This window comes from Symphodus melops, assembly GCF_947650265.1.
Source record: "Symphodus melops genome assembly, chromosome: 2".
In the NCBI taxonomy this organism is placed as follows: Eukaryota; Metazoa; Chordata; class Actinopteri; order Labriformes; family Labridae; genus Symphodus; species Symphodus melops.
Window position 1 is genome coordinate 30634674 of NC_136692.1, and position 17077 is coordinate 30651750.

General features: G+C 45.3%; 1 protein-coding gene across 1 annotated transcript in view; it reads left to right on the top strand.

Moving 5' to 3' along the window:
* The window catches only part of LOC306820598 (trace amine-associated receptor 13c-like), a 33154-nt gene extending 18820 nt beyond the window's left edge, over positions 1-14334 (top strand). The window contains exon 3 of the mRNA XM_079338478.1: positions 13234-14334. Coding sequence (XP_079194604.1) covers positions 13234-14056 — 823 coding nt within the window. The 3' untranslated portion in view covers positions 14057-14334. The remainder of the gene's footprint in view (positions 1-13233) is intronic.
* The last annotated feature ends 2743 nt before the right edge of the window (positions 14335-17077 follow it).

Genomic DNA, 17077 nt, shown 5'->3' on the forward strand with positions numbered 1-17077 from the left:
GTCCGCAGATCAGATGCGACCAGTGTGTCTCCACATAGAGGTAGACACGGTGCTCATGTCAGCAGGATGGGGAAATCTCCTAAGTGACGTTATACTGACGGGATCAGAATCTGAAGAAAAGAAATGTGTTTTATGCACATCCCAAACATAACACACAAGGTCCATACAGCAAAATGTAGATATATAAGCATATCTGCTGCTGTATCACTGCACACAAACATTTACAGTTGGTCTAAACAGCTTCTCCACCCTTTAAAGTGAAGAACACTGTCATACAGCAAAACAGATCAATGAATCAGCAAGGTGAAAAGTCTGCACATCATTTTAATAAATATTGAATAATCATATGGATCTGGGCTTTCACAATATCACATTCTCTCTGGAACACTGATGTAAACTGGGGACTCCATGGGAAGACCATTGATTATGGACTCTGAAGACATGGGTAAGGACCTGTTCAGCTGTTTCCTTGGCAGATGGCAGTTTGGACAATTGCAAAATTGGACCCTCTTACTGATCTGATGTACCACCGTCAGGATGGGACTTGTGATGCAGTATAGGCAAGGGTTGTAGGATGCCAGCAAGGGTTTGATGGGATGGTTTTTTCTGGTTATAATGGTGCCATTCTTTAAGGCCAATTTAATGGCCAACAGTCATCAAAGAACAGCCCCCACCCCAGCATCTGAGGACTTCTACTCGACTACACACTGTCTCTCTGGATCAGGCTTCCTCTTTCTTCTTGGAAAGGATCTGAATTTCATCCAGCTAGATGAGCACAAACTGTCTCCGAATATAAAGTAGACCAGGGCTTTTAAAAAAGCTGTGGCATTTGTGAATTTGTGACAGAAGGAGAATTTCTAGTCAGAGGCAGAAAGGGTCGGCTACGAGTAATCGAGGATGAGTCTGTGAAAGTCTTACTTGAAAGCAAGGAACAATCTCACAACAAACTGGTGGATGGGAGAGAGCTGTTTGATTACAAAGGATCGGAAGCGGTTGGAGGGCAACAACCCAGCAGCAGGACCGCTACCGCCGCCTTTGTGCAAGGAGGAACAGAAGAAGCACAGCAAGAGCCCTGAAAAATGAACTCCAGCAGACCACACGTGTCTGCTCAAACAGCCAGAAACAGACTCCATGAGATTGGTATGAGGGCCCAACGTCAACAGGTGTTTGTTGTGCTTACAGCCCAACACTGTGCAAGACGTTTGGCATTTGCCAGAGAACACCAAGATTGGTAAAGTCACCACTGGCGCCCTGTGCTCTTCACAGGTGAAAGCAGGTTTACACTGAGCACTGTGACCGACGTGATAGTCTGGAGACGCTGTGGAGACGGTTCTGCAACATCCTCCAGAATGACCGGTTTGGTGGTGGGTCAGTAATGGTGTGGGGTCGCATTTCTTTGGGTGGCCGCACAGCCCTCCATGTGCTCACGAGAGGTAGCCTGACTGCCATTAAGTACCCAGATGAGATCCTCAGGCCCCTTGTGAGACCATCTGCTGGTGCAGTTGGACCTGCGTTCCTCCTAATCCAAGATAATGCTAGACCTGATGTGGCTGGAGTATGTAGGCAGTTCCTGCAAGATGAAGGCATTGATGCTATGGACTGGCTCGCCTGTTCTCCAGACCTGAACCCAATTGAGCACATTTGGGACATCATGTCTCGCTCCATCCACCAACACCACAATGTTCCACAGACTGTCCAGGAGTTGGCGGATGCTTTAGTTCAGGTCTGGGAGGAGATCCCTCAGGAGACCACCTCCACCTCATCAGGAGCATGCTCAGGCATTGTAGGGAGGTCATACATACTACTGAGCCTCATTTTGACTTGTTTTAAGGACATTACATCAAAGTTGGATATGCCTGTATTGTGTTTTTGCACTTTTAGGTCATTCGGTCATTCTGAAGGATGTTGCAGGCAGCAGAATGTTCTCCACCGTGTCTCCAGACTATCACGTCGGTCACAGTGCTCAGTGTAAACCTGCTTTCACCTGTGAAGAGCACAGGGCGCCAGTGGTGACTTTACCAATCTTGGTGTTCTCTGGCAAATGCCAAACGTCCTGCACGGTGTTGGGCTGTAAGCACAACCCACACCTGTTGACGTTGGGCCCTCATACCACCCTCATGGAGTCTGTTTCTGACAGTTCAAGCAGACACATGTGTGGCCTGTGACGCCTGTGGCGTCGCCACACGTTGCCTTTCATCTTAGCTAAAAAGTTGCACTTCAACACGGTGCAAAGACTACAGCTGAAGGCCACCATGTATGTTCTGCGTTATGCGTGAGAGGAAATAACTCTCAATGCCACCAGACGACGGTAGTCTGCTGTTTTAATACGAGAACACCATTTTCACACCGCTGTCTGTCACCACTCGTAATATAGGTAGCCTAATAATCGAGGTAATGTCTGATAAAAAGTTGAAAATGCCACTGACATTATCAGTCCTTAGTCTTTTAGTGGAAAAAGAAAAGAAGAGAGGGAGGTGACCTCAGCCAATCAGTAATTCCTCTCATAACCCGCACCAACGCTGACCAACTCGGATGAGTCAAACGAGATTCACAAAGATTCAGATGAGGTCCAACTGGTAGTTACGTAGCCAGACACAAAAACTAAGGTGACGACCTCCGTGGTGTGTCAGGGCCTTAACAGTCGACCTGTAGAAGCAGAAGTGATGCATTTGGAAGAGGTGTGCTTTGATACGGTCCAGTTTCTTCTGCTCGAGCACATGCATGTGTACTCAACGTGGCCATGAAGTATGATCGATCCCTGTCCCCACTATCAAGAAGTCCCAGTGCGTTCTGGCTGTATCCGACCAAAGAGACAATAAGTCAATAAAGTTGGCGTCATGTTCGCTGTGTTTGTCTCCTGTGGGTTGGCCTACCTAAACTTAAGCATGCATCATGATCATGTAAAGCCATGCACGCATTATATGGTAACCATGCTCAGGCCCGGTTAGTGCTGGAGCAGTGTGAGTGCCAGTGGGGGTCATGGTGGGGGGTTTGGCACAATATGGAAAGACAAAGCCTAGTGTGAGTGCACCTTCATGTTACTCCAAAACCCCTTTGTGTGCTTAGTTTGTTTCTTGGTCCAAAGATTCTGTAGATCTGATGGTTCATGGGAGTCGCAACTAGAACGTCAGGGGTCCAAGCACCAAAAGTATGTTTATCTTTGGTTTAGTGAGAGTTAATTTTAAAGTGAGAGTTTAAGATGGAAATAAGGTTGAGATTAGATGATCAGTGTGGACAAAGAGTGGAATATGGAACGAGAAGGTCTGAAATGTAAAATGCAGGGTATTACTCATGAGTTATGTAACCCAGCTAATAAAATGTATTTATTTTATTTATTTTTTATCTCGCTGTGAACTCCTGTTAGCCACATCTCGCGATACTTGCGCTACATCTCGCGATACTTGCGCTACATCTCGCGATACTTGCGTCACCGTGACAATTAAACACACACCGGTGGGTGAAAGGGTGGGACGCTAAGACGGAGAGTGGAAGCAGGTAAAATACTGTAAACATCAACTAACCTTCTCAAAATTCATGCGGTTTTAAAAGCCTGGTTTTTAGTCATTGTGCACCTCAACCTGCAGATGTAAAGAGTGACTGAGCCATGCTGAGTGGGGATCCTCTGATCCTCTAACTTAAAGGAATTGGTGAGTGTGGCATTGCTAATGCTAAACGGCGTTAGCCACAATATGCTAAATGTTGCTAATGCTAAGCGGCATGAGCTGCAGACATGTTTGTTCTATTAAATAATGTTCTGCATGTGGAGTATATATTGTTTGTGATTAATTGCTAATAGCTGGCTGCAGCTATGACAATAACCATGGTTATTTATTGCAAAAGAAGTTTTTTGAATAGTATACTAAAGCATTGTTTTACACAGGCCAGGTATCCTATCCTGTCCTATCATACCATATCCTGTGAATCAACATCAGACGACACATCTCTGTGCTGGAGCAGAAGTCAGACTTACTTTCTACTTCAAGTGTGGTAGGGACTTCTGCTGCCGGAAAAAAAAGACTGATTGATTGTTCTGAACAATAAGTTTCAGAATTGAATGGACTCTTCTTTTTGTTTTTTTTCTTGTTCTAAAAAGTGCACTATTGTAAATAATTGTATATATGTAAAATAGTTCTGTCAACAAAAAAATAAGGGGTTTATTGTCACCACATACAATTGTTGTCCATTTATTGAGTACTGTTTCATTTTCCTCCAAACCCGAACCAAAATCAAATCTTTAACCAAAATCAAATCTTTAACCAAAATCAAATCTACATATTGTAACTTTAAAACCTGTTACATAAATGGCGAGCTAGCCAGGAGGAAATTGAGCAGTGCTTAATAGAACTATTTTACTTGTTTAAAAAAAACAAAAAAAACACAATGGATGTGTTTGATAAATTGGGAATTAAAATCGCAAATGCAGTGCTGGTTGAGGGCACAACAGAATCTGACTCTGATGACGAGGTGGTTGACTTCCTCAAGAGTTATGGTAAGATTAGGCGCACCGAAGTCATTGATGATTCCGATTCCGAGTTTCATGAAACAATAGTTGTTGAATTTGAATCCGGTCTTCCAGTCGCTGCGCTAAAACCAATGTTACCATATACTTTAGTTTCTACAGAGGGCACCGGTACATACTGCATTTCTAATCTGTCCACCGTTTTCAGTAAACACACTGCTAACAGTAAAACAAAATCTTATATGGCGGAAATGGAAAGTTTAGCAAAAGTAAGTGGCTTGGAGTATGCCGAGATATTAAAAACCATGATGAATCAGATTGGCGCTTCTGTCTCACAACTCTCTCCTGAGCTGCAGATGAAGCAGTCCCCCTCAAAATCATCTGAGACTATGGCTGAGTTGCTACCAGCAGCACCACCACCACTTTCAGCTCTTTCTGTTCCCCAGTCAGCTGTCACCACACAATTCGCAGCCACCGTGCACCACCCAAGTCCTGAGCCACTTCACCCCAGTCCTACACCTCAATCAGGAGCGAGAGCATCAACATCTACCCTTACTACAACAGACATGAATCCTCCAGGGATACAGCGCTATCTGGTGGAGCACATCGTCAAGAGTGAGGATTCCTCAATGCACCACCTGTCTGCCCAGCGCCTTCGATCATTCTCTGGTAGGACCCCCAGATCCACACACGAAGTCGATTATGACACATGGCGTACAGGAGTGGAACTGTTGATGAAGGACCCGGCTGTGTCAGATCTGCATCGATCAAGGAGGATCGTCGACAGTCTACTGCCTCCAGCTGTGGACTTGGTGAGACATTTGAGTCCAGATACTCTACCTGCTGTTTATCTCCAGACACTAGAGTCAGCGTTTGGAACAGTTCAGGATGGGGAAGAACTCTACGCAAAGTTCATGGACACTTTTCAAAATGCAGGAGAACAGCCGTCGGCGTACTTGCAGCGTCTCCAAATTGCTTTGAGTCTAGCTGTAAAAAGGGGAGGTGTGGCAGAAGCTGACATCAATAAACACTTACTTGCCCAGTTTTGTCGTGGTTGCTGGAATGACATATTAATCTCTGAGCTACAGCTGAAGCAAAAGAAAAGAAATCCACCACCCTTTGCTGAGTTGCTGTTACTGCTGAGGACAGAGGAGGACCGGGAGGCATCCAAGAGTCTCCGAATGAAGCAACATCTGGGAGCTGCAAAACAAAAAGTTGCTTCCCATGCACAGGTTGCTCACACAGATGGTGAAGAACAAGGTGCTGTTGCTGCACTTACCACCTTGACGCAGCAATTAGCTCAACAGATAGCAGATGTTCAGAAACAGTTGTCACTGCTAACATCCAGTCATCAGCACCAGAAACAACCTTTCTTCTCCAACACTCAATCTTCCCACCGACGCAAACCACAGGCTCCAGCTGCCACTTCAGCTCGCAGAACTACACCATCACAACCCAGAGCAGGTTACTGTTTTCGCTGTGGTGAAGATGGGCACATTCGACCTCAATGCACTAATGAACCAAACTCAGCCTTGGTTGCACTGAAGAGAAGAGAGCACCATAAAGCAATGCAGCCCAGACCAAACTTCCGTAATGGCCGTGATTTAAACTAAGATCAGTTCCTGTTGTGGGGCAAACAGGGGCTGAAGAGGACCAACAACGTCCCCCAAAGAAATTCATCCGGCATGCCAAAATGATCCAACCGTCTACATCCAAGCAGAGTAACTCCCGGTTACCACGGGGACTCGTCGGATCAAAGTGCGCCGCATTAGTCACCATCGCTGGCCATCACTGTTCGTGTTTACTGGACACAGGATCACAAGTGACCACTCTACCCGTTTCTTTCTACAATCAGCATCTGTCAGACCAACCGGTTAAATCACTTAATGACCTGCTTCAAGTTGAAGGTGCTGCGGGACAGGCAGTCCCATACCTGGGATATGTGGAAGTGGATGTAAAGTTCCCCAAAGAGTTTTTGGGATCTGAATTTACGGTTCCCACGCTTGCCCTGGTTGTCCCAGATGTCAGCTCTTCACCCTTGTTAGTTGGGATGAACACCTTGGAGCCACTGTATGATCAGTACCTGCAGAGTGACAATTCTGGATTCCAGCCATCATTGCAGGGCTACAGTGCAGTGCTGAAGCTCCTGGCATTGCGTCACCAACAGAGCCAAGATGGTTGTGTGGGAGTGGTGCGGTTAACCAGCAAAACTCCAATTACTGTTCCAGCTGGTCGTACTGTTGCTGTCGATGGTTTTGCAGACCTCAAGACCCCCTCTACAGCCCAATACGCACTCATTGAGCACCCTTCTTCTCCTTTACCTGGTGGACTGTGCATCCAGAGCTGCCTGATTTCCCTGCCAAACCATGCTCCTTATAAGGTCCCTGTCATTGTGAGAAATGAGTCCGAACAAGATGTGATGATTCCGCCTCTCACCGTAATTGCTGACATCGGAGAGCCTGCCAGCATTTTGTCCCAGCATGTGGAGACCCAGCTGGTTGCTCCTGACCATCCAACCTTGCAGTTCAATTTTGGGGATTCTCCTATACCCTCTGAGTGGAAAGAACACATCACATCCAAATTGAACAGCATGATAGACGTTTTCTCACAGCATGATTTAGATTTTGGCTGCACTGACAAAGTCCAACATCAGATCAAGTTGCATGATGAGACTACTTTTAAACACCGTGCTCGACCAATACACCCCCATGACATCGAGGCAGTTCGTAAACATCTCCGAGACCTCCTTGAAACTGGTGTGATCCGCGAATCCGAATCACCTTTTTCCTCTCCGATCGTCGTCGTCAGGAAGAAAAATGGGGACGTCCGTCTGTGCATAGATTACAGGAAGCTTAATCTACAGACAGTGAAGGATGCCTACCCCCTTCCAAATCTTGAAGAATCCTTCTCCGCATTGACGGGATCCAGATGGTTCACAGTTTTGGACTTGAAGTCTGGATACTATCAAATCGCCATGCGTGAAGAGGACAAAGCCAAAACTGCTTTTGTTACGCCACTAGGATTCTGGGAGTTCAACCGCATGCCGCAGGGCGTCACTAATGCGCCCAGCACTTTCCAACGCCTGATGGAGAAATGCATGGGCGATCTACACCTGAAGGAGGCACTCGTTTTCCTGGATGACATCATAATCTTCTCAGATACGCTGGAGGAGCATGAGAGGAGGCTGTTGCACGTCCTTGGTCGGCTAAAGGACTATGGCCTGAAGCTTTCTCCAGAGAAGTGCCGATTCTGCCAAACGTCGGTGAAATATCTTGGGCACGTGGTGTCGGAAAGAGGAGTTGAGACAGACCCAGCGAAAATCGAGTCATTAAAATCCTGGCCAATTCCAACAAATCTCAAGGAGCTGAGATCTTTCCTGGGTTTCTCCGGATACTACCGTCGTTTTATTAAGGACTACTCCTCTCTCATCAAGCCACTGAATGACCTTACGAAAGGTTACCCACCTGTGCGCAGGTCAGCCAAATTGAAGAAGTCTCCAACGCAGTACCTCGATGTGAAACAATCGTTTGGTGATCGATGGACTCCCGAGTGCCAGAAAGCATTTGACCTCCTGATCAACAAACTCACCTCATCTCCTGTTCTTGGGTTTGCTGACCCCAAGCGGCCATATGTTCTGCACACAGACGCGAGTACAACTGGTCTTGGAGCAGCGCTGTATCAGGAACAGGAAGGACTAATGCGAGTCATTGCTTACGCCAGTCGAGGGCTGTCCCACAGTGAGTCGCGTTACCCTGCTCATAAGCTTGAGTTCTTGGCATTGAAGTGGAGTGTAACTGAAAAATTTCATGACTATCTTTATGGTGCCAACTTTACAGTAGTTACTGACAGTAATCCACTGACATATGTACTGACCTCTGCGAAGTTGGACGCCACGAGCCACAGATGGCTAGCAGCTCTCTCCACTTATTCATTTAAGCTCAAGTACCGTGCTGGACGTCATAACTACGATGCTGATGCCTTGTCCAGACGACCACACAGCCCCTGTCCTGACGACAGCCGGTCTTTGAAAGAGCAGAACCTCATTCAGCAGTTTTTGGATCATCACGTTGCAGAGGATGGAGAAGCTAAGGAAATCTCGTCAGCAGTAGTCAACGTCATCTGTAATAACTCTCTGGCCAAAAACACTCTGGGGTTTATTCTGCCACCTGTCACCCTGGCTGAATCTCTCTCCATGCATGTTAATGGAATTCCAGAAAGCTACTGTTCTGAAGACCTGCATGGCCTCCCAGACCTTCCTGCGCTCTCTCCATCTGACATGAGAGATCAGCAGCTCACAGATCCTGCCCTCCGTGAAGTAATCCATCAGTTGGAGACGGGAGAGAAAGTTGTTCCTACTCTGAGGCAAGAACTTCCCGAACTCCCTCTTCTATTAAGAGAGTTTAACAAACTAGAGTTGAGAGATGGAGTTCTCTACAGGAGAAGACAGGACGATGGACAGACCACCTTCCAGCTAGTTTTGTCTCCTGAGCTGCGACCCTTGGTTCTCACCAGCCTTCACAACAACATGGGTCACATGGGGATAGAGAGGACATTGGATCTGGTACGTCAGCGTTTCTTCTGGCCTAGAATGTCATCAGATGTTGAGAAGAAGATCCACACTTGTGATCGGTGTGTGAGACGTAAAACTATGCCAGAAAGGGCAGCTCCACTGGTCAATATCAAGACAACTAGACCTTTGGAACTAGTATGTATGGACTTCCTTTCGCTTGAGCCCGATAGCAGTAACACCAAAGACATTCTAGTGCTAACAGACCATTTCACAAAGTATGCTGTTGCCATTCCTACTCCCAACCAGAAGGCTAGGACGGTAGCCAGATGTCTGTGGAATGATTTCATTGTCAACTTTGGAATTCCTGAGAGACTCCATACAGATCAGGGGACCGACTTTGAATCGAAGCTGATCCAAGAGCTTTGCGTTGTGACAGGCATGAAGAAGACTCATACTACACCTTACCATCCACGAGGTAATCCCGTTGAGCGGTTCAATCGCACCTTGTTGAACATGCTTGGAACTTTAGAGCGCAAGCAGAAAACAAAATGGCAGGAGTATGTCAAGCCACTTGTGCATGCGTACAACTGCACACGCAATGAAGTGACTGGTTTTACCCCCTATGAGCTCCTGTTTGGAAGATCACCGCGCTTACCTGTTGATTTAGCTTTTGGTCTACCTGTTCGGGAGAAGTCATCAGTCACCCATACTCAATATGTCAACGATCTGCGTTCACGCCTTGAAGAGTCATACCAGTTAGCGTCCAAAAGTGCTTTCAAGTCTGCAGAGCGGAACAAGACGAGATTTGACCACAGAGTGACTCCATGCAGATTGGATGTCGGAGATCGAGTCCTCGTCAGAAATGTAAGAATCCGAGGAAAAAACAAACTGGAGGATCGTTGGGAGCCGAACATCTATGTGGTTGTCAAGTGCGCTGGAGATCTACCAGTTTACACTGTGAAACCCGAGAGTCGAGAAGGACCCACTCGCACATTACATCGTGATCTGCTCCTGCCCTGTGGATTTCTTCCTGCTCCACCCCACAGGGAAAGTTCGCCTCCACCCCCTACGCGTCGACCGCAAACTCGCAGTCAACGTCCACCAAAACCTGACTCCACTTACTCGTCTGGGGATGAAGATTTTCCCTGCCTTGTTCTGCCTCGTTCCCTTCAGTCTCCTGAAGAGCCCAGTACAATGGCCTTGGTTGACAACAGCTCTGTGTTACCTGTTGCTTTACTTCCAGATCAGTCCCTGACAGAGTATGAAGATCAGGCCGACCCAGTATCTCCATCACCCATCGGCACTACTAAGCACATTGTACCCAACCCACCTTCCACTGCCAGTCAAACTCCTGAGCCTGAGGTTGAAGTCGATTCAAGTTCCTCTCAAGGAAGCGATTCGGAAGTGGAGGACACAACAGATGCTCCTGTGGAAGGAAATAGGCTCGAGAGCTTTGCACCTGCAGAGGAAGTGGTCCTTGAGATGCTGCCAGACACTGTGCAGACTGACGTTCCATCCTCCCCAGCTGAAGCGCCTGCTCTTAGCCAATCTGATTCATCTGTTGTGAGAACTAGTCCTGATGTTGCTGTAACCCCTGAAACTGTCGATAATGTCGTACCGAGACGCACTGGTCGAGATAGACACCCACCAAATCGTCTCCAGTACTCCATTCTCGGTACTCCCTTGATTTCGGTAGTACAGACATTATTCCATAGTCTTTCTGACGCGTACACTGAAGCATTGCAAAAAGCATCAAGCCCGGACTTCTTTCTTGGTCCACGTTAGCAGATTTGCACTTTACTCGCATAGCATGCGACGAGACGCGCATAAACTAAAGGGGGGAGGGTGTAACCCAGCTAATAAAATGTATTTATTTTATTTATTTTTTATCTCGCTGTGAACTCCTGTTAGCCACATCTCGCGATACTTGCGCTACATCTCGCGATACTTGCGCTACATCTCGCGATACTTGCGTCACCGTGACAATTAAACACACACCGGTGGGTGAAAGGGTGGGACGCTAAGACGGAGAGTGGAAGCAGGTAAAATACTGTAAACATCAACTAACCTTCTCAAAATTCATGCGGTTTTAAAAGCCTGGTTTTTAGTCATTGTGCACCTCAACCTGCAGATGTAAAGAGTGACTGAGCCATGCTGAGTGGGGATCCTCTGATCCTCTAACTTAAAGGAATTGGTGAGTGTGGCATTGCTAATGCTAAACGGCGTTAGCCACAATATGCTAAATGTTGCTAATGCTAAGCGGCATGAGCTGCAGACATGTTTGTTCTATTAAATAATGTTCTGCATGTGGAGTATATATTGTTTGTGATTAATTGCTAATAGCTGGCTGCAGCTATGACAATAACCATGGTTATTTATTGCAAAAGAAGTTTTTTGAATAGTATACTAAAGCATTGTTTTACACAGGCCAGGTATCCTATCCTGTCCTATCATACCATATCCTGTGAATCAACATCAGACGACACATCTCTGTGCTGGAGCAGAAGTCAGACTTACTTTCTACTTCAAGTGTGGTAGGGACTTCTGCTGCCGGAAAAAAAAGACTGATTGATTGATTGATTGTTCTGAACAATAAGTTTCAGAATTGAATGGACTCTTCTTTTTGTTTTTTTTCTTGTTCTAAAAAGTGCACTATTGTAAATAATTGTATATATGTAAAATAGTTCTGTCAACAAAAAAATAAGGGGTTTATTGTCACCACATACAATTGTTGTCCATTTATTGAGTACTGTTTCATTTTCCTCCAAAGCCGAACCAAAATCAAATCTTTAACCAAAATCAAATCTTTAACCAAAATCAAATCTACATATTGTAACTTTAAAACCTGTTACAGTTACTTTTTTACTTGAAGCCAAAGAAGCGAGGCTCAACATTTGCATCAACATTCACTGTACCCAGCTTTGGCTTCAGCTCTGGAATGAATCCAGTCTTCATATCATCACTTGACTCTTCTAAAAAAATCATCTAGAACCTCCTCGCCAGACATGTGTTTCAAGGTCCTGGTCAAAATGTAGAACGGACAAGAGAATGAAGGTTTTGCCGTTGCCATCTCTCAATGAGCCTGCCAACAGCTTAATCAACCATGTTGGGATTCTGAAGTTTGTTTCCAGGTGACAAGGTGATGTCAAATATGAAATATGAAACAATGCGTTCATGTGACATCAGGACGATTGTGTTTTTGTTTCTAGACTCTGGGTTATTGGTTTTTTTCCATCAGCTCAGAGCGATAATAAAATGTCAGGAAGGCTGCAGCTAAAATCGTCCTGGTAGGTTCACAAACTAAAGTAATTTGAATAGTTCTGAGGATGCAGCATTACAGATAACTACTGGGAGAGCCTTCCAGACGGTGAGGGCTGCCATAACGAAGGCAGAACCCCAGACTATCTGCAGGACACTTCATGGGTCTGTTGGGGCCCGAGGCAAACATTCATTAAGGGCCTCTCTCAACCAGCATCTACAATTATTTTCCAGCAATAATGCATGCAACATTTAACAGGACATTAGGAGTGACTGCTGTCAGATGGGGCCTCATTAAGGAGGCTTCCTACTGTCTTTGCAAAATGTGCACATTTTTTAAGGCAATGCTTTGGTTTAAAGTTCATCAGTTATTGGGGGGGGGGGGGTCCTACTGGCCTGAGGCCCCAAGCTATTGCCTGCCTTGACAGTTGATAAGCAGCGCCTCTGGGAAGAGTGTAGGAGGGCGAACCAGTGTCCCATAACATTAAACTGTGTTAAAGTTCGGACCTTTTACAGTTCACTTTAAGATTTACAGTTCAGAGTAAAGTTTTCTGTTAAAGTTTCACATTAAACTTCGATATTGCATCATGTACCAGTGGAATTAGACGGTAGGAGGGGGGGGGGGAGTAATCAAGGGGGAGGTGAGGAAGAGGAGGAGAGATCAGAAGAAAGGACGACACTGGCTACAGCTGCCCATTGGTCGAGAGCTGACCGGATGAAGACGATGACGAGGGAGTTGCCATCAGAGAAAAGTGAGCTGTGATCATTCTGGCACTCAGAGAGCTGACTGAGCTCAGCAGCTTCAGGTCACCACCTCCCCTCAGTGCTGGATGATGGACGACCAGCAGGGAGCCGAGCTCTGCTACCCTCAGCTCCTCAACTTGTCTTGCAGGGTTATTATGCGCCCTCGCACTGAGGCCGTCCTCCTGTATGCTTTGCTTTCCTCTATCGTTGTTCTCACTGTGTTTCTTAACCTGCTTGTCATCATCTCCATCTCTCACTTCAGACAGCTTCACACCCCCACCAACCTGCTCCTGCTCTCCCTGGCTATCTCAGACCTCCTTGTTGGGCTGCTGGTGATGCCGGTAATAATGGTAAGGGTCATAGAATTTTGCTGGCTGCTGGGAGATCTCATGTGTGCTTTTTCTGACATTATAGCCTTCATTCTTACCTCAGCCTCTGTGGGAAACATGGTGCTCATATCAATCGATCGCTATGTAGCTATTTGTTATCCTCTGCAGTATTCCAACCAAGTCACTCGCAGCAGAGTGGGGCTGTGTGTGTGTCTGTGCTGGGCCTGCTCAATCCTTTACAATGGGCTGATCTTAAAGGAACATCTGAAGCAGGCTGACAGATATAACTCTTGCTTTGGAGAGTGTGTGGTGGTGATGAACTTTGTGTTAGTAACACTGGACCTCGTGTTCACCTTTATTGCCCCCTGTATGGTAATAATTGTTCTGTACATGAGAGTGTTTATCGTAGCAGTGTCTCAGGCTCGTGCCATGCAGACTCATGTTACAGATGCTGCAGTGGGCAAGGGCCGAATCACTGCAAAGAAATCAGAGAGAAAGGCAGCCAGGACTCTGGGCATAGTCATACTGGTGTTTTTGATCTCTTTCTGTCCATATTACATTTCCTCTCTTACAGGAGATGAAACAGCAAGCAGTGCATCGGTGCGGATCAGCATTGTATCTTGGCTGCTCTACATTAACTCTTGTTTGAACCCTCTCATATACGCTTTGTTCTATCCGTGGTTTAGAAAAGCGATCAGGTTCATCGTCTCACTAAAGATCCTGGAGCAGTCCTCGTCTCTGGTTAATATACTTTAAAGATATGATGTATATAACCTGTTCAGTCTGAGCATAACAAAACTCAAACATCTGTCAGCTATGCAAAGTGATCAGTGCACATGCAGAATGTTTTATGTCACATGTTTGATGTCACTAAAACAAAGAGAAAGACGGCTGGCACACTGCAGAGCTCCAGAAATGTTTCCACCACGGTGTCAGAAAAGCAGGTTCTGCTCAGAACGTCACCCAGGTGAAATATGTTTCAGGAAGATTGGAGCCCTGCAGAGTGTCTCTTTGTTTCAGTGACTTTTTTTACTCCTCTCTGCAGCTGTCCTTTATGTTTGGATGTGTGATTTCTGGATTGTTGTCAATATGTTTGATGTCACACTGTGCATTTGTGCCTTTCTTTATTCCCTTTTCCCTCTTCTCTCTCTAAGCAGAGTGATGATTTAAAGATTAGGGATTCAGCGTGAAGTCAAGAGGTGCAACATTTTGTTCAAAGGAAATTTCTTGATCATGGACTAATTGAAAGTAATTTGTTAAGCAGTAATGTGAATGGAAATGTTTTACCTTGTTCTGAATGTGATAATGTTCCCTGTTTCTTCTCTCACATTACAGAAAACTCAATGTTCCAGTTAAAGACAGACGATCAATAAAGCTGATTCTTTGTAACCTGAAACTTGATCATTCGGTTTTTTTGGTGTTTTGTATCATAAATATCAAACTGTTATAAGGTTTTACAACATAAGGATCAAGAGTGTCATGAAGTTTAAAAATAATTGTTGGCTGCAGCCGTCAGAAAAGGCCGATCAGTCGACACACCCACCTAATGCCACAAAAAGTTTCTGAAATAAATTATTTTCATAACGTCATACAGATTTAAAGACAACATGCTTTACATGAATATAATAAAGACAATAAAAACTATCTTTACAAAATAAAGACATAGATTAAAACATCTGAAATCCAAAACAAATTTATGTTTTAAGGAACCTGAACCATCACAGAAACACACACACACACAGACACACACACACCTGATTTAAAGGGGTCTATCAGTCTGCACTAATAAAGTGAGGGCTTCTAGTCATTTTAAAAATACAATAAAGTAAAACCACATTTACCTATGCTGTGTTTAACCACAATATCACTTCAAAGTGGGTTTTTCTTTGTTTTTAAATAAGTTACCAAGAGGGAACTTGCACTATTAAGAGATGTCTATAAATCTCAGAGGGGACTCCTACATATTGTTTTAAACGGTGAATTAAAATGAAATAAAATAAAATAATATTTATCATCCACACAGAGAGGAACTTAAAGTCTCTGCAGGCCTCAGGTCAACGGGCTGTTTGTTCTACAGAACGTCACCATGGTTACTAAATGCACCTTCACAACGCTGTGTGAGCAGAGCTCTTCTTCAGATGCTTTATTGTTCTATTCTGGCTGCTCTCTTTTTAAGTGCCCTAACCTTCACCAGCCTTCATTCAAAGTTGCAGCCGTTATTCATGACAGCAATCTAATGCAGCAGGTTGTTTGATGCATTTGTGAATCTTTAACATGAAGAGACTCAACCTGTTAGATTTTCTCTGATCATGTGTTGTATTTTTTTTTTTTAATTTGAAGTGTTGTTAACACAAGACTTTGACGGTTTTGACAATTAATCAACATGATTGTGATTTGAGCTCTGATTAACCCTTACATGTACATACTGCTCATATTCACTGCCTCACATTACGGCCCCTCATGCAAAGTGTCAAATCTTGCACTACGTATCTATTTAACAGTACAAATAGCCTAACTGACTGTAATAAAGGATTAATCATAACTCTATGTTTCAGAGAGCAAGAAGAGCTATTAAGGGTTTGAATCACTTCAACAATAATAATTTTCTCTTACAATCGATATCATCATTTGAAGTTTTTGTGCAAAAAAACGAAAGTTTATTATATATTTACCATAGTTAAAAAAATGTCATTGACATAAAAAAACAAGTTCAAATGTATTTCTGTTAATGAATTAAAATGTCTCACCTTCTCTGTCATAATTCTGCTCTATGGATCTCAGCTTTTTGCATTACCTCAACTGTGACACGGGCCCTTCCTCCTGTAGGCCCATCACCTACAGAGGATACTGTAGGGGTCGGGTCCAATGTGGATCGGGTGGCAGTCAATGGCGGGGACCTCAGCGACCCGATCCCCGGACACAGCTTCTACATAAGAATGTCACTTCACTGGGGAGGAAGGAGCCTGAGTTTGTGTGGGAGGTCGAGAGGCTAGATATAGTGAGGCTCACCTCCACGCACAGCTTGGGCTCTGGAACCCATCTTCTTGAGAGGGGCTGGAATCTTCACTTCTCTGGAGTTGCCCGTGGTGAGAGGACAATACAAAGCAGAACAGAGGCTGGTGTGGACTGACTTATAACCCCACCCCTAAGCCGCCTTGTGTTGGAATTCACTCTGGTGAACGAGAGGGTTGCCTACATATGCCTTCGGGCAGGGGACAGGTCTCTCAGGCCTACGGACCGAAAAGCAGTGCGGAGTACCCGGCTTTCTTGGAGTCCCTGGTAGGGGCGCTGGATGGTGCTCCAACTCCATTGTTCTAGTGGAGAACTTAAATGCTCACGTGGGCAACAACAGTGAGACTTGGAGGGGGGTTATTGGGACGAACTGTCTGAACCGGAGTGGTGTTCTGTTATTGGATTTCTGTGCTAAAGACAGTTTATCCATAACAAACACCTGCCGTGTGTCTTGGACACTCGGGTGAAGCGGGGGGTAAACCTGTGAACTGATCACAACCTGGTGGTGAGTTGGATACACTGGCAGGGTAGGAAGCCATTCAGACTCGGCAGGCCCAAACATGAAATGAGTGTCTGCTGGGAACATCTTGCAGAACCCTCTGTTATAAGTATTTTCAACTTCCACCTCCGAGTGGACCATGTTCTCTGCCTCCATTGCGGAAACTCGGGCGTTGTTACCTCATAGGAGTCCTGAAGCAGCTGACAGGTATTCGCAGGCCAAATCTCGGGGCTGGGAGGAATTCAGGAAATCCATGAAGGAGGACT